The sequence below is a fragment of the Castor canadensis genome, chromosome 12 (genome assembly GCF_047511655.1).
Source record: "Castor canadensis chromosome 12, mCasCan1.hap1v2, whole genome shotgun sequence".
Lineage (NCBI taxonomy): Eukaryota > Metazoa > Chordata > Mammalia > Rodentia > Castoridae > Castor > Castor canadensis.
Window position 1 is genome coordinate 56,279,907 of NC_133397.1, and position 25,493 is coordinate 56,305,399.

Here is a 25,493-nt window from a genome sequence, read left to right on the forward strand (position 1 = left end):
GAGAGGAAAAAGGTTTTTCATCAGATGGAAAGTTCTTTTCTTAGCTTGTTTTTTGAGTCTAAAATCCTCCCAAAGTTTGAACTAAAGAAAATCCTCTGCACGAAAGTGATAATCCTAGGTTAGAACATTTGTTTTCAGTCTGGAAATCAGTGCAGTGGTTCAGTCAGTCTGAGGTCCTGGTTACATAAGCAGGTGTTCAGTGAAGCAGAGCTTGCAGAATGTCTAACCGCAATGGATACCTACTGCCCAGAAAGTGCAGGAGATGCACAATTAGAGGGTTTTGTAAATGTGTTGCCAAAATGAATAGGAGAGGGGGTGGGGAACAGGGTTTGAAATCAGGGCCTTGAGCTTGCTAGGCAGGCACTCTACCATTTGAACCATGCCAGCCCTGAAGGGTTTTGTTTGGTTTTTTTGGTTTTTAAGACTGAGTCTCACTGTATAATCCAGGATGGCCTAAAACAAAAGAGCCTTGGAAGGTGGAAGCAGGAGGATTGAGTTTAAGGCCACTCTGTGCTACATAGTGAGTTCCACATCAGCCTGGGCTACATAGAATACCTTGTCTCAAAACACAACAAAGAGATAAAAAAATAACCCCAAACAAAAACAACTGGAGCTCCTGCCTATTTACCCTGCTATTCACAGAAATCGCCTCTAGATAGACAAAACATAGGGTCACCCATATAATCTATTGCAATAACACTGCTCTGCCATTAGAGGTAAAAGCAATCATGAACAGTTCAGAAACAAATGAGTGTGACAGTGTTCCAATAAAACTTTATTTAGTGCCTGGTACTGGTGGCTCATGCCTATAATCTTAGCTATTCAGGAGGCAGAGATCAGGAGGATTATGGATTGGAACCAGCCCCAGGCAAATAGTTCAGGAGACCCTATCTCAAAAATACTCAACACAAAAATGGGCTGGCATGGCTCAAGTGGTAGAGTGCCTGCCTAGCAAGCTTGAGGCCCTGAGTTCAAACTCCAGTACTGCCCAAAAGAAAAAAAAAAAAAACTTTATTTAAAAATTCTACCAACTCCTAGGTTAAACTAACTATGCAGGGAAGGTGAAAAGGAAAAAAAAAAAAGGAATCCTCTAAAAATATTAGAAGGTTGGATGCCCAACCTCATTAGAAATCAGGGAAATGATTTTTTTTTGTTTTAATCAGTCATTGATAAGGCTGAGGACAAAGTTTTTCAACCATGTCACTGTCATGTGTGGGATGTTTAGCTGCATCCTGGCCTCTACCAATTAGATGCCACTAGTACCATGCCTCCAAAATTGTGACAACTAGCTGGGTGTCATTGCACATACCTATAATCCTAGCTACTTAGGAAGTAGAGATAGAGAGGAATGTGGTACAGGGCCAGCTCAAGCAAAATGTTAATGAGACCCCCATCTCAACTAATAAGCTGAGCACGGTGGTGTGCACATGCCATCCCAACTATGTGGGAGGCATAGGTAGGAAGATCATGGTCCAGGCTGGCCTGGGCAAAATAAACCCAAAAAAAGAGAACAGATCCTACCTGAAAAATAACTAAAAGCAAAAAGGGCTGGGGGAGTGGCTCAAGTGGTAGAGCGCCTGCCTAGCAACCTTGTGATCCTGAGTTCAAACCCCAGTACCACCAAAAGAAAAAAAAAAAAAGTTGTGATAATCAAAACCAACTCCCAGACATCTCCAAAATCCCTGGGCACACTGAACACTGGTGCAGGAGAAGGAGGATTCCCCTGACCACTGGTGGGAATGGGACTTGGAACAGCCACTCTGAAGAACACTTCAGCTGGATCCACTGAAATTTAGAATATTGGTTATCCCCATAACCCAGCACTTCCACTTCTTTGTGTCCCTTTGTGTGGGCACAAAGAGGCACAGAGGTAAGTTTGCAATGGTGTTTGTGCTGACGAAAGCCTGGCGACAGTTTAAATGTCTGCCCTTGGTATTTCCATTCTGAAGAAACATTTTAAAATAATGAGCTAAAGGTAGAAACAATGCAAATGTAGATGGAGGCAGCTGGTGGAGTAGCTCAAGGGTTAGAGCTCCTGTCTAACAAGCATGAGACTCTGAGTTCAAACCCAGTACCACCAAAAACAAAATAAACTTTGAGTAGACAGGTGGATAAATACAATGTAGTCTGCATAAAATGGAATAATATTCAGCCTCAAAAAGGAAGGAAATTCTAAAACATGCTACGACATGTTGAATACTTTATGCTAAGTGAAATAAGCCAGCCACAAAAGGAACAAGTAATGGCTGTGGCTCCCACCTGTAACCATAGTTACTTGGAAGGCTGAGATCAGGAGGATCTCGGTTTGAGGCCATCCCGGGAAAATAGTTCAAGAGACTCCGTCTCCAAAATAACTAGAGCAAAATGAACTTGGAGGTGTGGCTCAAGCAGTAGTGCATCTGCTTTGCAAGTGCAAAGCCCTGAGTTCAAACTTCATTCCCACCAAAAAAAAAAGGATAAGTAATGTATGATTGTACTTTTCTACTTTTGTGTACCTACAATAATCAAATTCACAGACAAGTGTCTATGATAATAGTAGTTACCAGGAGCACACAGAAGGGAAAATTAGGGGGAGAGTTACTATTTAATGAGTACAGAGTTTCATGTTCTAGAGATGGGAGGTGGTAATGGGGCCCAGCAATGGTATTGTACTTAATGTCATTCATTGAGTTGTCCACCTAAAAATGGTTAAAATTGTAACTTAGGTATATTTCACCACAATGAAAAAAAAAAGAATGGGGTAGCTTTCTAAGCACTCATAGGAAAAGAGCCCAAAGGCATAGTGTAAACGTGCAAATTTAAATACATTCCTACATTATGTAAATTCATAGGAAGTAGAAGCAATTGTCTGAGAAGGGCTCTGGCTTGAGGATGGTGCCTACAGAGGAATTTAGTCTAATCTTTAACATTTTATTTTTTTTATAGTACTAGGAATGGAGCCCAGGACCTTTTGCACGCTAGGTAAACACTTAACCACTGAGCTATATCTCCAGCCCACATTTTAATTTTTTGAAGGGAGAATATGATGATGGGGTTTAAAATGAATGACACTGCTTATTATATCTCTAGAAAGAAAACTTAAGCTAGGGACATTGGTGTCTCCTCTGGGTGCTTGTGGAGGCAGATATGACAGAGACTTTCACACTGTTCACCCTATTGTATCCCTTGCAATTTGAACTGTGAGACATAATCACCTACATAATTAAAACTTACAAATTGAGTCAATAATTATAAACTTCCTGAATTGATATTAAATTCAAAACAACTGACTTGTTGTTTTGTAGCTCCCACGAGCCATTCCTGCCTTTAAAAAAATCTTCACGTTCTGGCAGTGTTCTCACAGTGTCATTGTTAATGACTTTTTCCCACGGGATCATGTTTTCCAAACCACAAAGAATGTACAACTTCACACAAATCCCAGCTTTGTATCTCAGCAATTCTGTGAAGTAGATGTTAGTATTTCGTGTTTCTAAGTTCTCAGAACAAGCCTGAGCAAAGCCAAAGTCAAGTTCGTAGTCCCATGGCCTATGAACTTGATTTCCATGCCTTTCTGCCTGGGAGCCCCTGTATTGGTAGTACTCATCTGTTAAGAACATATGTGGAGCTGGTGTATTGGCTCAAGTGATAGAACACCTGTCTAGCAGGTGCAAAGCCCTGAGCTCAACCCTGAATACTGGGGGAAAAAAAAATAGAGGAAGAACATATGTAGAGTTGAGCATAATGTAATCCCAGCACTCAGGAGTCTGAGGCAGGAGAATCTCGAGTTCAAGGCCAGCCTGGGTTACACAGTGAGACCCTGTCTCAAAAAAACAAAAAAAAAAAAACATAAAAGAATGTCTTTGTCTGAGTTCAAGTGTACTCACCCAGAGTGAATAATTGCCTTCGTTTTGACCAGTCTCACATCCTATAAAATGGGGTGATCTACCTCGATCCTTTTCTGTGGTCAGGGTTATCATTGGGCAAGGTGAAGAATGGCCCTGCTGAAAGTCCTTGTATTCTGTCTTGGGAAGGGCTAGCATCTCCCAGTCCCTGCTCACCACTGTCCTGATCAGTGCCCTCTGCTTGTTCCCTAGGTACGTACCTGTGGGCATCACGTTTTTGGTCGGAAGCAAGATTGTGGAGATGAAGAACGTCATCGAGCTGGTGACCAGCCTCGGGAAATACATCTTTGCATCTATATTGGGCCATATTATTCATGGAGGAATTGTTCTGCCGCTTGTTTATTTTGTTTTCACACGAAAAAACCCATTCACATTCCTCATGGGCCTCCTCACACCATTTGCAACAGCATTTGCTACCTGCTCAAGGTGAGTGGGCTTCAGGTGCCCTTTGCTACTCTGAGCCATGTCACTGGAACTGAGTGAGCACTGTGGAGCTGGTGTGGAACATCCAGTTCTTCATCCTCTTGGGAACATCTTGTGCTGAGGCAATGTGTAGTTCTTGAGAAATTTCTAACAGGTGAATGCAAGTAAATAGTACAGCTGGGAAATCCTGGGAGTCGTATTTTGAATACTTTGAGTGTTGACAAAGCCTCCTGTTGTCCCAGAAACCTTGAAACAATTCTGCTTTTTCCCTTTATTTCATGGAAGGAAAGCCACAGACTAAGATGGGGCTGATTGCTCTGATCCAGGTCTGAGATGAGTAACATATTAGCCTGGTCAGGAGGACCATGCTTATGGTTGGTTGGTTGTTTTTTCCATTTCTAGCTCAGCAACCCTTCCTTCTATGATAAAGTGCATTGAAGAAAACAATGGTGTCGACAAGAGGATCAGCAGGTTTATTCTCCCCATCGGGGCCACTGTGAACATGGACGGAGCAGCTATCTTCCAATGCGTGGCTGCAGTGTTCATTGCACAGCTCAACAACGTGACGCTGAATGCAGGACAGATTTTCACAATTCTGTAAGCTCATTATTCTTTCCCTCATCTTTGAGCCTGGCTCAAAACTTGAGTCTGGTGATTTCCTTTGAAAAACCAATCTCAACTATGACTCACTCTCTCATTTGTGAAGTGATGAAGACGGTGTGGACTCATTACAGTTGTTCCTCAATATCTTGAGGGCATTGGTTCCAAGGATCCCCCCGCCACATACAAATATTCTAGTCCCATATATCAAATGGGTAGTATTTCCCGTATACTTTAAATCATCTCTAGATTGCTTGTAACACAATGTAAATGCTGTGTAAATACTCACTATACTATATTGTGTAAGGAATAATGACTAGAAAAGTCTGTACATGTTCAGTACGGATGCAACTTTTTAAAATATTTTTGATCCGTGATCAGTTAAGTGCCTGGATGCAGAACCTGAGGATATGGTGGGATGACTGTGCTTAAGAAGAGGGGACCATCTAGCTCCTTAGCCCCCAGAACCTACGGGGGGTCATGGTTTCATTTCTGTGCTATGGCTACATTTCCTACATGCTCTGTATTAATGGCTGGCCCTGCTTTGCCATCCTCTAGAGTGACGGCCACAGCATCTAGTGTTGGGGCAGCAGGTGTGCCAGCTGGAGGGGTTCTCACTATCGCCATCATCCTGGAGGCCATTGGGCTGCCCACTCAAGACCTCTCTCTGATCCTGGCTGTGGACTGGATTGTGTAAGTAGCAAGTTCTAAAAACACTGTAAAAAACAAAGTCTCGTTAAGTTCCCTAGGAGCATGACACTCTGCTAGGTCTGGGGCATACAGAGAAACTTAAAACACCCTTATCTTGTAAAGGAGCCTGTAGTTAAGCTGGCAGAGCCAGATTTAGAGCTAGGAAAAGTTAAGCAATGTGAGTCAAGCGCCCTGAACATCCATGAATGTCTGTGAGGTGCTGCTGCTGAGAACTTGATTGTAGCATTCAGTAAAGTAAGGGTCCTAAGAATGGGCCCAGGAGACACAAGCGCCTAAGGAGGTGTTGGCTGCACAGAGTAATACATGATTTGAGCTGTACTCCTTCAGGACTGGCTGTCCCTGGTTTAGATACATCTGAGGAGTGATTTCTGTGTACGGGGAGAAGGTTGGTCCTGCTAATATAAGCGACTAGGGTTGGGCTCAGGCTTAAGAAGTGGAGTTAGGCAAGGGGGTGAGCCAGACCGCCGGCCAGGGCTCCTATAAAGCCACAAAAGACTTTCTATATGTTGATTCCTGGAGTCTCTTGTTATCTTTGGCAGGTGTAATAATACCTATTGTGTAGGGAAGGTCACCTGAGGTAGTGATGAAGAACAGCAGAGCGTATGGGTAAGAAAATGAGCCCTGGAACCCAGGCGCCTGGGTTCAAGTCCTAGCTTGCTTTGCCAGGTAATAGTTGTGTGATGTGAACTGTTCTGTGCTCTGCTCTGCTCATCTGTAAAGTGAGAGCCTTCATAGAAGCTGCGCCTCAATAGTGAAGACTAGATGAGTCAGCACAGGCACAGAGTCCTGGACACACAGGAAAGTATTTAGTAAACATTAGGGAAAAAAAGACATACCTGCCAGGCTAGTCACAGCCAGGTGCCTGAATCCACGTTCAGGCACTTGGATCTGCCCTTGGTGGTTGAGAATGGTAGACCTTCTAGTTTTAAGAGTCTACTCAGAACCCTGAGGGCTCCTCTGAGAAATGACAGTGAAACATCCAACCAAGACTCCTGTTGTCTGAACGCCTCATTGGAGGGAACTCCAGCTCTGAGCTGGCGACTTGAACAGGACCAGAACAGGTCAGAGGCCCACTTCCTTCCTCCCCCAGATGCTTCTGTACATGAAGAAAGGACATCTCATAGGTGCTTAGCGGAGAAGGGAAATAGGGGCTCCACTGACTGTCCAGCACAGACCCGTGGTCACATAAGCCCTCTAGCCACCCATGGCCTTCAGTCCCACAGCCATGGCATCAGCCTTCCAAAGTCCTTTTTCTCCCCTTGCTTCAAAATGGACACAGTACCTTCTCCAAGCTCCAGGGAAAGAGGGTTGATATTGGGCCAACCTGTGGCAACTAAGCTTCAGGAAAGAATGGTGTGATTTTTCTGTGAGGCAGTGCTTGCAATAGCCATGGAATCACAGGAGACTGGTTTCCAGAAGTGAAGCAGGGCTGAAATGAGGAAGCCAAGGGGAAGCACAGCTGGACACCAAACTGTGTCTACTCTATCCTCCTAATCAATGGAGTGTTACATGATGGTGTCCTTTGTATATAAAAGACATGCATAGAAAGGTGGCTGGGAGGGGCTGGATCCCAATCTTTACCTTCTTTGCATCCTTATACCTCTTTTCCCTAAGTAAGAAAAGCCCTCTACAATGAGGATCTGTTACTTTTAAAAGAATAAAGAAAATGTTTGAAGAAAATCAGTTTAGACCAAGTCCCTTAGCACCATGTCCCCCAGGAAAGAAGGTCCCTGAAATCACAACTTTCCGGCCTGTGACAGGGCTGGCTCCCCTCCAGCTCCTGGTGTTAGCGACCGAGTATAACTTCTGCCCTTTTCTTTCCCTGCCAGGGACAGGACCACCACCGTGGTGAATGTGGAAGGGGATGCCTTGGGTGCAGGTATCCTCCACCACCTGAACCAGAAGTCAACGAAGAAAGACGAGCAGGAGCTGAGCGAGGTGAAGGTGGAAGCTATCCCCAACTGCAAGTCTGAGGAGGAGACATCGCCTCTGATGGCACACCACAACCCTGCTGGCCCTGTGGCCAGTGCCTCAGAACTAGAGTCCAAGGAGTCGGTGCTATAATGGGGCTGGGCTGAGGACTGGCCCACCAGTGCTGGCATCCCCCCCATTAGCCAGCCCCATTAGACTTTGAGTCTCCCGAGCAATGCTTTGACCCAATCACCGTGTTGAGGATGACTTCTTGGCACAGGCATTGGGCTCCCCAGCGGAAACTGGTTACCGAGGACCAGGACACTGACATTTGGCTTGATGCAAGTCCAGGCACAGCTGTGAGGGCTTAGTTTGGAAATACCTCAAGCTGCCGGCTTGGGAAGATTTGGGGCTTGCAGGAGTCTGTGGGTAAAACTTGGAAAAACACAGATGTATTCTTCATTGTCCTCTGTCAGCTCTGCACCAGGTGCTTTCTGGGCACACTGAGGGGTTTTATGGTCACCTGTCACGTCACCTCCTGAACATCAGTAATTGGAGAAATTCTCAAATTCTTAGCTTTGGTTAGAATTTGCTGAGCTGGGACTCGGGTATTTAAAGAATTATGCCCCAACTAGTCACGTGGCTTCTGGGACACCAGAGGCCCTGCCTAAGTGTTGTTAGAAATACTCCAGGTGGTGTCCCACTGCGGGGGCTTGGTCAGTACTAGTAACTAAACCACTTAAGTTCTGAGGTCAAAGAAAGGAGAGGGAATGGGGGGAAAGCAAACTTAGACAAACACACAAGTATCCCCATTCCTTCCCTATCCGGTGGTACTTTTCTGCTTCTGAGGCCTGAACCTCTAACAGTGCTTCATCTTTTCTCCATCCATTCTGATTTGGCAATAGGCTGGGTGCATGGGGTGGAGTGGGGAGGTCTCTAGGGAGATGTTTTATGGTCATCACAGTCACAGCCCACGTTGGTTTATCAATCTAGTATAATTTGTCTAGGCACTCCGTCAAGTGCTGCATGGCAGCAGAAACAAAATTTAAAAAACCAAGCTCCCTTCAAAATAAATTCATGCACTAATTGGGTTGGGATGCCCTGTTCCCAGGTCCCCTGGTTTGGGCTGATTTCCACAGATGTGGACTCCTGGCCTGCCAGTGCATTTAAGTGTCACTGAAGTGGTCCACTTTCCTCCAGTACCTGGCACCTCAGTGTTAGTCTAGCAGAAGGGAGCTCTTAGAGAGACCTCAGAGTCTGCTGTCTTAGTGAGTCTGTTGGTGTGTTCATGGTGTGACCCAAAGGCAAGTCCTAACACTGATGTCACCTGCCTCTTACCTACCTCAGAGGGATCTGGTGAGGCATGCTGCAAATCCGTGGAAAGGACCACGTGCTTCTTAGTGTTACCTAAGTGACAGCTTTCTCTGTAAGGCTGCCTCCTGGTAAGGGCCACTGTCCTGAGCAGGGCTGTGTCCTCTGTACTTCAGAACTTTCACTATACTGCTCGTTCTCCATGTGGAGTCTTTCCATAGCATCCAATGCAGCCTCTTCCTGACGCCCTTCCACCACATTTCTGAGAATCTGACTTTGCTGTAACCTCCAGGCCTGGGCACTGCTTCTGCCATGCCACCCACAACAGGCAATGAAACTCCCCAAATGCTTAGCCTTGTTCATTCTCTTGTTTCCCCTGTTGTGTGTCACCTGGACCCACAGACAGGGAAATGCCTTTACGATAAATGTGCCATTGCCCTAAGAATAGTCAGATGGGACAGAGACCATTTTAAAACAGAGAGGCCTGTGCCTGAGTAGAAGGGGTGGGGAAACGTGAGACATAGAACTGACCTGGCCAGTGGGAAGACCCAGCTGGGCTCTCTTTAAACCAACTGGGCCCTACTCCCGCCGCTAGGAGTGGCTGGGAACTGAACAGAGAGGTGCCTAGAACCTTCTACCCCTGGCCAGAGCTTGTCACTAATACCTTCTGTTTTTAAAGCAGAAACAATCACATGGTTGGTTTCCAAACTGCAAATGGACCTTCCCTGTTTTTCATGTTTCAGTAAATCTTTTGCTTCTGTGTATGTATTTGTGTACACACTGATGTATATTTACACTTACATGTTTATGCATGGTTTTGGATCTGATTCAAACCAAGTTTGAATTTGGTTAGAGGAGAGCTAAACTACAAGCCATGTGTCTTTGGCATCCTGCTTTCCTGTTTCTAAAGGGGACTCTTACAAAGTGTGGACATCAGAGCTAGACGGTGAGACCCTTTGGTCAACTCTCATGTCCCAACCTGGTCTGTGCTAAGCAGAGTGCTGTCATGGTCTAGAGAAGGGTGCTTCTGTGTGACATGCAGATGACCCTCCCATTGGAGGCTGGAAGAGGGAGAAGGTGCTGTGTCTCCCTTGATTTGCATACTCTTGAGTAGTCAGGACCAAGGGTAACTGGGAAAAATTCCATTGTGATTGTCTGAAATGTCTCCCCTGCCATTCTCTTTCTAACATTTGTCATAAATACTATCATCTCTGATGTTTTATACATATGACAACTTGCCTTAAAATGTAGCACAGTCCTCAAAAATGAATACAGTCATTCTATTGGGACCTGCCTGTTCTTGACTCCTGTCTTGTGTTTGAAGAGGTGCTGACTGACAGAGGTATTGCTCTTCTAGAGATGACCTGGAGTGACTGAATGGAGTTTTTGTTGCTCCTTCCAACCAAAATCCCTGAGGCAGGGTCAGCTTGCTCAGGTGGGCAGGGCTTTTTGGGGCCTGGTGTCACTGATCCTTCTGTGACAGTCAAGTGTGAACCTCAAGCTGCACATGGGCTTCCCACTCCACGTAGGGCCTTTGAAAAAAGTGTGTGGTTTCCCACATCCACTAGTCTTGTCAGACCAACTAGGTTGGCAGGCCTTCCTAAGCTTGTATGGTAAGCCAAGTACCAAGTCAGAGTTTACAATAAAAAAGGTCCCAGGCCACAGAATTACTGGGAAAGTTCCTACCATGGTTGCCACCACAGCTGGCCAGTTCTTTTATGTAATCTTGTTTATAATGATACCATATTAGGGACTCCAATTAGGGACTCAAAGCCTCTTGTGATGGGATTACCCTGTAAACTCACACTAGAAGCCGTGGTTTCTCAACTCTAGGGCTCTGAGGAAACAGACGCTTGTTCTGACCTGGACATTTTCAGCTCTTCATGTATCACGGAAATTCATTTTCTTTTCTGGGCATGGTACAGAGCATACAAGAGGTATCAGGCCTGGTGGGAGCTTAAATAAGTTGAGTTCTGCCCTGGAGTGGGGCTGCCTCATTCTCTGCTGTGGAGAGCCTTTGGGGGTTGGGGTTAGCATCAATGATTCAGGTTTCCAAGGTAGCCACATCAGAGCAGCCATTGCACACCCTCACACTGCCTCTGCCCAGGTGACTGGGAAGAACACTGCTCTGTTTTTTGTTTTTTGTGGTGCTGGAGTTTGAACTTAGGGCCTTGCACTTGATTCACACCCCCAGCCCTCAAATTTAAAATGGGGACAGTAGCTGCAGCAGTAATGTAGACTCCTGTGAGGACTAGATGAGTGTACACAGTAAGTGCTGGGGAAAGCCCCTGGCACATGAAATGTGCTATAGATTGGACTGTCAAATCAGACACTAGCTGGAAACAAGTGTCATAAGTGTGTTTGGTCCCTTTGCCCCTTGGAGAGACAGAGGGGAAGACCCGCCTTATCTTGGGGACCCCTCTGCTCATTCGTGCCTGAGTAGTGCAGGAATGGATCTCTTTCTAACACTGAGTTCTAAACACACTTGGACAACTGCCTTATAAGCACCTGCTACGATGCACTTGAATGTCTTATTCATAAAAGAAGCTTTCTGCTCAGGCCATGACTCAAGTGGTAAGACCACCTGCCTAGCAAGTGCGAGCGAGGCCCTGAGTTCAAATCCCAGTACCACCAAAAAAGATTCTTTTTCTTTAAAGCCAGGTGTGGTGGTGCATACCTGCAATCCCAGCAACTAGGGAGGCGAAGGCAGGAGTATCTTGACATCGAGGTAGCCCAAACAATGTTAGAGTCCTTGCCCAACATGTGCAAGACCTTGGGTCTTACAGTACCACAAATAAAATAAATACATACAGACATAAAAAAGCTTTTCACTCATGATTGCCTTTCTTCAGTTATATCCTTCCAAATGACAACCCAGGCTGCAGACACACAGTGTCTTCCAGACAGGGACTTGTTCTCCTGGCCCTCACTCAGCCCTTGTCCATAACTCAGGGAAGGCAAAGACAGGAGTGAGTGTCAGGTTCTGCTCTGTCCTTGGCTTGGGGCATTCAGTGAGTGAGGGAGTACATAAGAGGGAAAATCTTAAATCGTTTGAAATGAAATTTCTCCTTTCAAAGGAAGATAGCCACAAGTTTTCACTGGTGCTTCACCTTCTCAGAGAGTTGAAACTGAGCATCCTAAAACTTCTCAAGTCAGATTCTCAAACCCTAATTATTTGTTTTAGGAGTTGTGTTACCCTATTTTCTGTTGCTAATAACACAATACTACAGTCTGGGTATTTTTTTAAGGGAGGTTATTTGGGCTTATGGTTCTGGAGGTCCAAGGTCAAGGGCTTAAGTCTTGGCTGGCAAAGTCCTTAGGTGCTCTAAGGCATCACATGTCAGAGACAGGGAGTAAACGCTGTGTGTGTGTGTGTGTGTGTGTGTGTGTGTGTGTCTTAAGATTATCTGGAGTGGGCTGGAGGCATGATTCAAAGGGTATGGTAGAGCATCAGACTAGCAATCAGAAGTCCTGAGTTCAAACCCCAGTATGACCAAAAAACCCAAAATGAAAAAATGATTTGGAAAAAGACATCAGGCTGAGATGATCTTGGGATCCCTAGGGAAGTTTGGACAGGTAAACTTCATGGGGTCAGGGTACAACCATGCCCACACTCTGCCATTAGGGGAAAGAAAAAGCCACGCAGAAAGCTCAGAAACACTCCTTCTTTTCAAAAAACGGCTTCAGGATGTCCTCAGGGCAGTAAGATTCAGTGTCTCTTAACTCTTTAATAATTGGGATATAATCCATATACCATAAAACTCACCCCTTGAAAGCACACAGCTGAGCAGTTTTTAGTACATTCGCAAGATGGGGTGACAATCACAGCAAGCTAATTCCAGATTTTCTTCACCTCCAAAACAAGCCCAGGACTCTTGGCAAGCCCTAATCTACCTTCTGTCTCTCTGGATGTGCCTGCAACCATAACATCTTTTCCTTTTATACATGTATCCCAGGTAAAGATAATGTTCAAAATGTGACCACTGCCCTCCTCCCAGATACACCCTGTTCTCCCCACACAAAAGGGAGGTCCTATAACAGAAGATCCCCTAAATCACCAAATATAGGTGCAATCATTTTATTTATTTTTTTTGGCGGCATTGAGGTTTGAACTCAGGGCCTCATGCTAGCTAGGCAGGTACACTTACCATTTGAGCCACTCCACCAGCACGTGCAATCATTTCAAAAAAAGGATTCATGGTTAATGGATCAATTAGCACACTTAATTAGAAGAGCTGTTTGACGAAGCCGGCGTGACTGCCGAAGGTCTGAGTGTCTGGAGCACACGGGAAGGTAAGGTGCTCTGGACCCAGGGAACTGATGCTCACACTGGCGCAGCTGCCACACCGTGTGGTCCAGGGGGCACAATTCCCATTGTGTTCTGTGTGGCCAACACTCGCGGAATTGTGCAGTGTGCAGCCTTCACGGCCGTGCGTGGCAGCTCTGGACAGTGGAGGAGAGTAGCCATAAAAAGGTCTGACTCACATGCATGTGAAGCATGGTGACCACATCTGCCCTGGAAAGCTGGTGCAGGTGGTTTTTCCTTTTAACAGGTGTGGGCTGAAGCGTCTCAGAGACAACAGGATTCTGGTAAGAAGGAACTTTCTCTTTTTTTTTTTTTAATTAAATTAGCAAAGTTTACTTAATTTTTATTTTTATTTCTTTTATTCATATGTGCATACAATGTTTGGGTCATTTCTCCCTCTCCCCCCACACCCTCTCACTACCAGGCAGAAACTATTTTGCCCTTATTTCTAATTTTGTTGAAGAGAGAGTATAAGCAGTAATAGGAAGGAACAAGGGTTTTTGCTGGTTGAGATAAGGATAGCTATACAGGGCATTGACTCACATTGATTTCCTGTGTGTGTGTGTTACTTTCTAGGTTAATTCTTCTTGATCTAACCTTTTCTCTAGTTCCTGGTCCCCTACTCCTATTGGCCTCTGTTGCTTTAAAGTTTCTGCATTAGTTCCTTTGCATTGAGGACATCAAATGCTATCTTGATTTTTTTTTTTTTTAGTTTCTTACCTATCCTCATACCTCCCTTGTGTGCTCTTGCTTTATCATGTGCTCAAAGTCCAATCCCATTGTTGTGTTTGCTCTAGATCTAAAGTCTGCATATGAGGAAGAACATATGATTTTTGTTCTTTTGGGCCAGGCTAACCTCACTCAGAATGATGTTCTCCAATTCCATCCATTTACCAGCGAATGATAACATTTTGTTCTTCTTCATGGCCGCATAAAATTCCATTGTGTATAGATACCACATTTTCTTAATCCATTCGTCAGTGGTGGGGCATCTTAGCTGTTTCCATAACTTGACTATTGTGAATAGTGCTGCAATAAACATGGGTGTGCAGGTGCCTCTGGAGTAACCTGTGTCACAGTCTTTTGGGTATATCCCTAAGAGTGGTATTGCTGGATCAAATGGTAGATCTATGTTTAGATTTTTAAGAAGCCTCCAAATTTTATTCCAGAGTGGTTGTATTAGTTTACATTCCCACCAGCAGTGTAAGAGGGTTCCTTTTTTCCCACATCCTCACCAACACCTGTTGTTCGTGGTGTTGCTAATGATGGCTATTCTAACAGGAGTGAGGTGGAATCTTAGTGTGGTTTTGATTTGCATTTCCTTTATTGCTAGAGATGGTGAGCGTTTTTTCATGTGTTTTTTGGCCATTTGAATTTCTTCTTTTGAGAAAGTTCTGTTTAGTTCACTTGCCCATTTCTTTATTGGTTCACTAATTTTGGGCAAGTTTAGGTTTTTGAGTTCCCTATATATTCTGGTTATCAGTCCTTTGTCTGATGTATAGTTGGCAAATATTTTCTCCCACTCTGTGGGTGTTCTCTTCAGTTTAGAGACCATTTCTTTAGATGAGCAGAAGCTTATTAGTTTTATGAAGTCCCATTTATCTATGCTATCTCTTAGTTGCTGAGCTGCTGGGGTTCCATTGAGAAAGTTCTTACCTATACCTACTAACTCCAGAGTATTTCCTACTCTTTCTTGTATCAACTTTAGAGTTTGGGGTCTGATATTAAGATCCTTGATCCATTTTGAGTTAATATTGGTATAGGGTGATATACATGGATCTAGTTTCAGTTTTTTGCAGACTGCTAACCAGTTTTCCCAGCAGTTTTTGTTGAAGAGGCTGCTATTTCTCCATCATATATTTTTAGCTCCTTTGTCAAAGACAAGTTGGTTATAGTTGTGTGGGTTCATATCTGGGTCCTCTATTCTGTTCCACTGGTCTTCATGTCTGTTTTTGTGCCAGTACCATGCTGTTTTTATTGCTATTGCTTTGTAATATAGTTTGAAGTCGGGTATTGTGATGCCTCCAGCATTGTTCTTTTGACTGAGTATTGACTTGGCTATTCGTGGCCTCTTGTGTTTCCAAATAAATTTAACAGGAGATTTTTCTTCATTTTGCTGGGGTCTAGATCTGAGTATCTGTTTTCTTCATTTCCCTCTGGTTCCTGTACTATTTTTTTGCTTTGGGGAAACTGGTTTCTCTGTTTTTTCTGTCTTTCTGTCATTGCCCTGGGTGTTGTTATTGTCCCTGTACTATGTGCAATTAAGTATTTTCTAGCTTGTAATAATAACAATGGTGATATTTAGAATGGAAGGGTGAGAGGAGATGGAAAGCAAAGAAGTTAAAGAAAAAGGGAAAAACAAATGAACAAGTAGAAAAAAACAAAAACAAACAACAAAAAAGTTTCAAAGATATAAACAGGGAGAGATAGTGTACTAACCAACAATAAGCGGAACAGGCATTAGAGAGACAGAGGATTGAAAATAAAAAGTAAAAAAAATAAAAATAAAAATAAAAAATTAATAAATGAAAAAAATTTTTTTAAATAAATATAAAAAAAGATCAAGTTCAGTGTTAATAATTTTGGTGTTCATCCCTCAGCCTCCAATCCTGGAGATGGTGTCTCAGAAGTAATTCTGTCATTGTCTCATCAAAGGGGAAAAAAACTAAAACAAAACAAACAACACAACACAAAACAAAAAAAAATCCCACCAAGTGTCCCAACTTCAAATGCAATACAGTTTCAGTAAGTTTTTCAGCTTGCAGATGTAGTTCGGTTGTTGTCTTATCAAAGGAAGAGAGAAAAAAAACAGTCTGGAGACAGTTCTGAAAATGGTATTTGCAGCTGTGGCTTGCCTGCCTGCTGCTGTCAGCCTGCTGTTGTTGGAGGCGTTGTTTATGCAGATCTCTGGGGTGAGCTTAGCACTCACCTGGCCCTGCAGGCTTTGTTTGCTCAGATTTCTCCTGTGCGTGAGCCTCTGCTACAAGCTTTCCCCTTTCCAAGCACTGGGAAAGGTGACACTGCACCCTCGTTCTCAGGCCTGTGTGTTTATTTACCGTTCAGGTGGGGAAGTGGGTCTTCCCCCCCTCCTGTGGAGTTTTCCTCCCTCCACCACTTTTACAAGCTTTCTCGCTCCTGTTTGCTAGGCGTGTGCCACCACTCCTACCTTCTCCAGCCGGCTTGTTTATTTACAGTTCTGTGAGGGATTCCCCTCCCCCACTCTTAGGCATTCAGGGCGCCCCGCTCTCCTTGCTATGTGTCTTTTTTGTTGTTATTGCTTATTATTCAGTTTCTCTTTTTTCCTTGCATGGGGGTCAGTCTGTCCAGGGGGCTATGCTGATCTGGACCAGGGTTGTCTGTGGGAGTACCGCATACGGCTTAGCTCACCTTGTGGTTTGCATCTTCCCAAGCTGTCTGGGCGCTGCCGTCTGGTGGCGGCAAGGGAGCCCTCCTGGTTTCTCCGTTTAACGTGAAGTGGAGATGCTCTGCGCAGGCTGGAGGTGTGGAGGGGTCAAAGTTTTGCCTCTTCTTGGTGGTTTTTCCTGTAAGGTGTATCTCCAGTGTCTCTCCAAGAATTTACTTTAGGAGGCATGCTTTCCGCTTCCTCCCTCTAGCTGCCATCTTTGAATCCCCTAATGGTAGATTTTTCAATCTCTTTAATGAACGTCATTGGAATTTTGATGGGAATTGCATTAAACATGTAGATTACTTTTGGGGGTATAGACATTTTTACTATGTTGATTCTACCAATCCATGAGCATGGGAGAGCTCTCCACTTTCTATAGTCTTCCTCAATCTCTTTCTTCAGAAGTTTATAGTTTTCCTTGTAGAGGTCTTTCACATCTTTTGTTAGGTTTACACCTAGGTATTTGATTTTTTTTGAGGCTATTATAAATGGAATGGTTTTCATATATTCTTTTTTCAGTTTGTTCATTATTAGTGCATAGAAATGCTAATGATTTTTGTATGTTGATTTTATATCCTGCTACCTTGCTATAGCTATTGATGATGTCTAGGAGCTTTTGAGTAGAGTTTTTTGGGTCTTTAAGGTATAGGATCATGTCATCTGCAAATAGGGATATTTTGACAGTTTCTTTACCTATTTGTATTCTTTTATTCCTTCTTCTTGCCTAATTGCTCTGGCTAGGAATTCCAGTACTATGTTGAATAAGAGTGGAGATAGTGGGCATCCTTGTCTGGTTCCTGATTTTAGAGGGAATGGTTGCAGTTTTTCTCTGTTAAGTATAATGCTGGCTGTAGGTTTGTTATATATAGCTTTTATAATGTTGAGGTACTTTCAGAAGGAATTTTCTTAATCAGCGTCACTACGCAGGTGGATTAGCGGAGGACTCAGGCAGCAGGCCTGGCATTGGTGAACCTTGTTTTTGGGTTTTTGTTTTTGTTTTTTTGAGTCAGGGTTTCACTATATAGCCCAGGCTGACCTTGAACGCACAGTCTTCCTGCCTTAGCCTCCTGAGTGCTGGGATTACATGTGTGTACCACCACACAGGCTCAATTTACATTTTTGTTGTTGTTTGAGCCAGGGTTTCACTATGTAGCCCTGGCTGACCTCAAATTCATGATCCTCCTGTCTTTAGTGCTGAGATTACAGATGTGCACCACCATGCCCAGTTTTCATTGTACCTTTTATCTCTCTGTTCCTCAGAGCACCTGAGTTGGCTAGCTAGCTTGCTCACATGCTTTCTCACCTCCAGCCAATCACAGCTGGATGTGGTAGTGCACACCTGTAATCCCACTACTTAGGAGGCAGAGATTAGGAGGATCTTGGTTTGAAGTGAGCCTGGACCAAAAAAAAAAAGTTAGTGAGATTCCCCATCTCAATAAAAAAGCTGGGCATAATCCTAGCTATATAGTAGGTGTGGGTGTGGGTTATACTCTGAGACTAGCCTGGGCAGAAATCTCAAAACCTTATCTTTAAAAAAAAAAAAAAAAAAGACAATCTCCTGACAAAAGACCAAAGGGTTACTCCCTAAGATCTCATGAGAAGTAGAACACTTCATTCAGTCATTCCAGAAACATAGCCCAACAATAGCCAGACCTGAAAGGGGGCAGATTCTGATGAGTGCAGTATTGTCTAGGGATTATTCTACTTATTCCTGGTTGAAACCCAGCAGCACTGATCTACAAAGTCGGGGGTCAGTGGAACAGCCTCTTTCTGGTAGAGGAAAAGGGTACTGATTGACAGGACAAGCAGGGTCTCTAAAGTGCTAGCAAGGTTCTCTGTCTTGGCCTGGATGGGTCTTTGCTTTGTTGGTAACTCATTGTATTATGTACTCTCCCGAAAGTGAGAACACGTGGCAGGTGGGGGGGACTGCAATTAGAATTAGGACCTTATAGAAGATCTTTCTCTCTGTTATGGCTACCAGGTGACATCTCCTGACCTATTAAATACCCATGATCTATTAAAAATTCTCTCAGCTAATTACACCTCAGTCATCTAGAGCAAAGGTCAGCAAAGTATGCTCCACAGGCCAAATCCAGCCACTGCCTGTGTTTATGTGGCCTGTGGGCACCGAGCCCCAGAGACCAAACCTGACACCTCTCTCACCATGTGAGGACTGACTGACTCATGAGGTGCAGTCCTCACAGAGTCTAGGACCCACCATGCTTTTATTGGCCTATGAAAATATCTTCATGTATTTTAAAATTAGGAAAAAAATATAATCTAGCCTTACTATATTTGCCTGTATACCAACACACTTACAAATTAAAAAAAATTTTTTTATGGAGGAATGGCCTGTGAATTCAAATGTCAAGGGCCCTCCAAAGCCATATGCAACCCTGACCCCTGTTTCCGACCCTCCTCCCAGCACCAGCCTCCCTAGTTGGTGGCTGTGCTTTGTCTTAGCCAGGGCCCCTGCCCTATCTACATGTTGGGGACTACACTGTTGTGCTAGGGCAAGCAGTCACTCCCAGTCCAAGAATCAGCAGTGTGGCACATTCACCTTGTTTCTGGCTGGTGGTCCAAATCAAGCCCCAGCCCCACCACCACCATGCATGTGTTCTCTGTCGCACTGATGGCAACTGGTATCAAGCATGGCCCATCATAGGCAAATGGACCATGGTGGGCAGGGCAGAAGTTTTCTCCTTTGTCATATAAGAACCTTCCTGATAGCTTTTATTTTTGCCTCTTGCCCAGAAAGCCTAATTAATTCGTTATCTGGTCCTCTGTGGAAAAAGCGTGCCAGCACATACTACAAAGAAGGTATTTCCCCACACTCCTGACTGTTTGCCACTGCTATTTTTTACTGTGGCTTGAACCCAGGACCTCATACTTGCTAGGCAAGTGCTCTTCCGCTGAAGCCACTCCTCCAGTCCTATTTTGGGTAGTTTCAAGATAGGGTCTCTTGAACAATTTCAATTTCTTCCCATTTTTTTTTAGTGGCACTGGGGTTTGAACTCAGGGCCTAATGCTTGCTGGGGAGGCTCCCTTACTGCTTGAGCCCTCTGCCAGCCTCTTTTGAACTATTTGCCTCAGGCTGGCCTCCAACCACAATCTTCCAGAGCTCTGCTTCCTGAATAGCTAAGATTATAGGCATGAGTCACTGGTGCTAATTTTTTTCTTTCTTCTAGATATGCAAAATTAAACATGCAGGGAACCCCCATGAACTGTTTACAAGTTGCAACTCAATTCTAGTTTTCAGTTTTGTTTGTTTAAGAGACAGGGTCTCAGCCAGGCTAGTGGCTCACATCTATAATCCTAGCTACTTGGGAGGCTAAGATAGAAAGGATTGTGGTTCAAGGCCAGACTAGGCAAATAGTTTGAGAGTCACCCAATTTCCAAACTAACAAGAGCAAAATGGACTGAAGTTGTGGTTCAAACAGTAGAGCATCTACTTTGCAAGTGCAAAGCCCTAAGTTCAAACCTCAGTCCCACTGAGAGAGAGAGAGAGAGAGAGAGAAAGAGAGAGAGGGAGGAATGTCTCACTATGTTGCCCAAGCTGGCTCCACATTTTTGGGATTAAGTGATTCTCCTGCCTCAGCCTTCCAAATAGCTGTGACTACAGGCACATGCCACTGCACCTGGCCTTCAGCAATTTTTCAGATAACTTTATTGAAATATAATTCAGGTACCATACCATTTAAAATGCATGATTCAATTATTTTAGTATACCAGAGTTGTACAAACAATACCATAATAAATTTTAGAACGTTTTCATCACCTTCAAAAGAAACTCCATATTCATTAACAGTTACCCTCCATTCTGCCCCTTCTCAACCCCCTACAGCCCTAGACAATCACTTTCTCCTTTTTATCTCTATAGATTGGTCTATAATTTATGACTGGCTTCTTTCATTTTATATATATAATTGCATGTATTAGCCTTTTTTGCCAAGGAATATTCCATTTATAGCACGTTTTACTTATTTGATAGTTGTTTCCATTCTGGGCTGTTTTGAATGATTGTCATCAAATACTTGTAGTCGACTTTCTTGTGTGGACATATGTTTTAATTTCTTTTGCGCATACATCTTGGTCATATACCTAGGTTTAAGTTTCTCATGGGTGGATAAATCCATACAAGTCTACCTAGGGGTGGCTTCCTGGATCATGAGGTAGCTCCATGTTTAACCTTTTGAGGACCTGCCATACTGTTTTCCACAGTGGAGATTTTTGTTGTTTTGTTTTGGGCAGTACAGGGGCTTGAACTCAAGGCCTCACTCTTGCTAGGCAGGCACTTTACCACTTGAGCTACACCTTGAGCTTGTTTTCCACAGTGGCTGCACCATTCTACTTTCCCATGAGCTGTGTGTGAGGTTCTGACTTCTTCAGTCCTCACCACTGCTTTGATTCTAGCCATAAGGTGGTGTTTCCCAGTGATACTGACTCAAATTTTCCCGACACCTGACGAGGAGAGTATCTCTCTTCAATGCTCTTCTTGGACATTTGTGTATCTTCTTTGCTCAGCAATTTTTATAACCCTGTTGTCATATGCATGGTCAGGATTATTAAAGTAATTTTTTTCTTGAATTGAAGTTGTATTTTCTTGTGATTTAAGCAGAGGGGGTTTTTTTTGGAGGGGGGGGGTTTCTTTTACCAGTTCTGTGTAAGCTGGTTGTAGATGTGAAGTTCCTTTCTCTGTAGTAGTCAGAATTAAGTCTTTGAAATCATGAGCTTATCCCTGGCAAACCTGAATTTCTAATTCTGAAATCAGTGTTGTTTTGACTTCTGGGAGGGGACAGCAAACTTCTCATTTCATGTTGAATTGTTAATGTTTCATTACGCAGCCAGATAATCTCTGTCCATCGATAGGAAGTGCCTGACAAAGATTCCACACTCCAGAAAAAAGATCCCAATTCCTTCAGGGGTGGCCCAGTCCTGAAACTGTTAGGTCACTTGCCTTATAACATGATAGCACACAATAAATATTTGTGGCACAAGTGGAGAAATGAGACAGAGAATCTGCCCCCCAGGTCATTCAGAAGATGCCAACGGGCAGCTTCAATCTAACAGCAGAAATGCGGGGGTGGGTTTCTGTTATCAGTTTTGTTCTCAACAAAATGCACCCTTTTCTACAGAATGAGGGACTGTAACTCTGGCAGTACAGTATGTGATGACGACAGACACACTCACCGCTGTGCAGGGAGCACCTTGCCTAAACTACATACGCGGGCCCCTCCACACACGACGGTGGTCCTATGTCAGGGCCTCTTCTGCAATACATTGCTAGATGAGTCGTCCAGAAAGCCCTGAACTGAGCAATTTCCACTTCACTGGTGGGCACTGAAGGACAGGACACACAAGACACCTAATATAAGAAAAACACAGTAAACAGCTAAAATCCTTTCCTGGAAGCCCAACCCTACATAAGAACCCAAATCCACTCTGTCTCTGAGAGTGAGAGCCAGGGACAAAAGCAGACCTATCTTGAGAAGATCTGTGGTCTGGCGGGAACGTGACAATTATCTCTGGGTACCAGCATCACTTTATAAGTACAGGAGGTAGGAAGAAGTTACAAATTGATGGGGAAGCTTAAAAATCCTTAAAGAACTGAAGAATAGTACTGTCACTCATTTCTAATGTTTTATAGCATTTGGCTCCATGCAAAATCCCTTCTGTTTCCTTCCGGACAACATGGTGAAGGGTCACTGCACCCTGCAGCTATGCAGCTCAGGCTTACCTCGAACTCCAGATTTTCCTGCCATGGCCTCCTGAGTGCTGGGATTACAGGCGTACACCATGGCATCTGGCTCCACAGTAACATTTTTCTTGCCAGTGGTTCCCAACCCTGGCTATGTAATAGACAACTCTGGAACCTTTGAGAAAATCTCCATGCCCAGGCCATACCCTAAACCAAAGAAACAAAATTTCCAGGGCTGGGACCCAAGCACCAAAACTTTAAAAGCTACCCCAGATTCCAGTGTGCGGCCCAGGTTGAGAATGGCCAGGTGAGTGGTGCTATGAATGGCCCTAGAACTCTGCATTTCACAAGCTCTCTGATGATTCTTGGGCAGAACCAAGAACCACAGACCTAGATGCTTTACCATCTATGGGCGCTCCAGGTTCATGTTCATGGTCTTTGCTAGAAAACTCTTTTCCAGGCAGTTCCCCCAAAGCCTCTACCTAGAGTGGCCATGGATGAGCTCATTTGCACTCTGGCTGCCAAGGAGGGGATCTTTTCCCGAGACAAGACTGCAATGCAATTCATACCCTGGCTTTTATCATGTGCACAATTATAGAATTATCATTTTCATTTTTTATCTTTTGACTGCACATGGTTCCATTGAGAATCAAAGAGTCAGTCTAGCAGTGGCCCTGCACGGTGAGAGAAAGCACTGAGTTCAAACCCCAGTATTGCCCAGAAAAACGAACAAACAAACAAACAAGAATCAAAATATTCTCAACCTTATTTTGTCCAGAAGCGTCCAAATTATTTATTATTATTATCTTTTTTCATGGTACTGAAGTTTGAACTCAGGGCTTCATGCTTGCTAGATAAACATTCTACCTCTTGAGCCATGCCCCCAACACAAACCTGAATTCTTTCTGGAGAACCAGTCTTTGAGAAGCTCCCCTCCTGCCACAGAGGCTAACTAGAAAATCCTATGTGTTTACATTGTGTTAAAGCCTCAAAGAACACCGTGAAAAGAGAAGAAAAGGCCATATTCCAGGGAAGAATGGGGCAGAGTAGAGAGCTCTAACCACTGCTTCTCAAAGTCTCACCAATGTCACTAGCCACTCACAAAGGCCCTGGTCTCAATTGGTCTGGGCTTGGGCCTGGCTATTGGCGTTTTACAAAAAGAAGTTCCAGGTGATCCTAACGTGTAGCCAAGGCTGCAAACCATGGAGCCTTTACACTTTACGGCCTTTCCTTAGCACAGGTGTCTTCCGTCACTGACCACTAGTGCTATTTACTTGTGGCAGTGTCAGGTGACTTCGAACAACTTTGTGGTCACATTTCCTGCCACCTGTCCTTTGTACAATGAAACTGTACCACAGTTTGTATTGTTCTATGCAAAGCTGACAGTGGTATTTACGTGAGAAATTAGAGTATTGAAGAAAGAATAGACTTAGCATGGATTTTTCTTTATAATGTCCACCAGACAGTATGGCAAGTGTTAGCATAAGCTTCTGGCCCCCCAAGGGTGCTGGTGGTGGGCTGCACTCTGAGCTCTGATCCATGCACACCTGTGGTTTGTTCTTTCTTTTAAGTCCTGTGTGTTGATGTGTTTACTTCTCCATGATGTTTGTGTTTTCATGGGAACAGCTATCAAGAAAAAAAAAAATGCATGTGGCCCAAAAGTGCCAAGGAAGCATGTCAGGCTGATGTCCAAATGAACTCCTCCAAAGAACTGGATGGGGAAACTCAGGGGAAAAACTGGCAGTCGGATGGGCTGTGCAGGAACCCCTCAGCTGATAAACATCAAGGCAGATGAGGCAGGAGTCTAAAGTGTGAGCTAGAACTAGAAGAGGGTGTAGCAGGACACTTATCTCAATTCGAAGAGATTTGGAGAGAATGGTGTCAAGACATATCCTCTCAGGCTCATGCCATGTGTCTCTGATTTGGGTAGAGTGGTCTCTTGGTAAGGGTTCCAAGTAGCAGGCAACAGAATCCACTAGTTAACAAAAGCAGGAAGCAGTGATGACAGGGTATTGCTAAGGAGCACAGAACTGTGAAGGATAGCAGGCTGGTGGGTTACTAAGAGCCAGGAACAGCATAGCTAAGAGTTCTGAGTTCTAAAAGGGATGTTCTAGTGTCAGCTCCACTGCTGCCTATGCCCACAGTCCACACCTGTGACATTAGGAAGCACACAGTGGAATCTCCCAGAGACACTCCAGCGGGACTCCCAGTGTAGCCCTGCCCAAAAATGTCCACCTTTGGACATGTACCTTCTGAGTTTTATACATGAGCCACTGTTTGACAGACACGCAAGGCAGACTGGGAAAGGGGTCTCAGGTTTCAACCTTTATAGCTCAGGATGGCACACCTGATGGGACTTAGAATGGGTCTTGAGTGCCAATGTGCAGTGTCTGCTACCACTCCTATTTGCAGGGCACCTCCCCCTCTTCTAGACAACATCTGAACTCCCCTGAATGCCTGGCATGTGACAAATGCAGACTTGTGTGGGTGTGGTAGAGCACCTACTTAGCAAGAGTGAGGCCCTGAGTTCAAAACCCAGTCCTGCCAAAAAAACATGCAGACTTGTGAATGATGAACGAGTACCTCAAACCTTAGCACGGTGAGGCTGACAACCAGTGCCTCTGTTTCTGCATCATCACCATCTTTGTTGGGCAATATTCGTTTTACAGATCTTTGAATATTCTATTGCACTTGACCTTGCTCTCTCTCTCTCTCTCTTTCTCAAATGAGTGGAAGACAAATGACAGTACTGATACTTACAATGAGAAGCGTAGGCCTCGTCAATTTATAAACTGACACAAAGATTGAAATTGCCACTGGTACCCAAAGCAGTTGCCCTACCGCCTCAATGAGACTGTCTTTGAGAAACAAAAAGATCTCTCTTTGCTCAAAACTTTTTTATTAGCACATATTACTTGTGCAGGGGCTTTCATTGTGACGTTTCCAAATATGGTTACGATGTACCTTGGTTAGATTCACCCCCTCTGTCATTCTCCCTCATCCCCCTCTTAAAACCATTTCAACAGGTGCCGTTGTTCTAGTTTCACACAAATATATAAGTACAGCGATGATATTTGCCCTCTTTCACTCTCTGTTCACACTCCCCCCCACATTAGAACCCAACGATGAACAGGACCTGTTTGACATTCCTATCCTTCATTTTTTTAAAGTATACATTCATTGTTCAGAGGTTCTGCCATTGCATTTCACACACTAATATATTGTACTTTAACCAGATTAGCCCCC

The 25,493-nt window shown here is 44.1% G+C and overlaps 1 protein-coding gene across 1 annotated transcript in view; it reads left to right on the forward strand.

The window, feature by feature from the left end:
• Slc1a4 (solute carrier family 1 member 4) overlaps nucleotides 1-10,132 on the forward strand; it is a 28,227-nt gene extending 18,095 nt beyond the window's left edge. The window contains exons 5-8 of the mRNA XM_020161668.2: nucleotides 4,074-4,307; nucleotides 4,707-4,901; nucleotides 5,463-5,597; nucleotides 7,445-10,132. Coding sequence (XP_020017257.2) covers nucleotides 4,074-4,307; nucleotides 4,707-4,901; nucleotides 5,463-5,597; nucleotides 7,445-7,679 — 799 coding nt within the window. The 3' untranslated portion in view covers nucleotides 7,680-10,132. The remainder of the gene's footprint in view (nucleotides 1-4,073; nucleotides 4,308-4,706; nucleotides 4,902-5,462; nucleotides 5,598-7,444) is intronic.
• The last annotated feature ends 15,361 nt before the right edge of the window (nucleotides 10,133-25,493 follow it).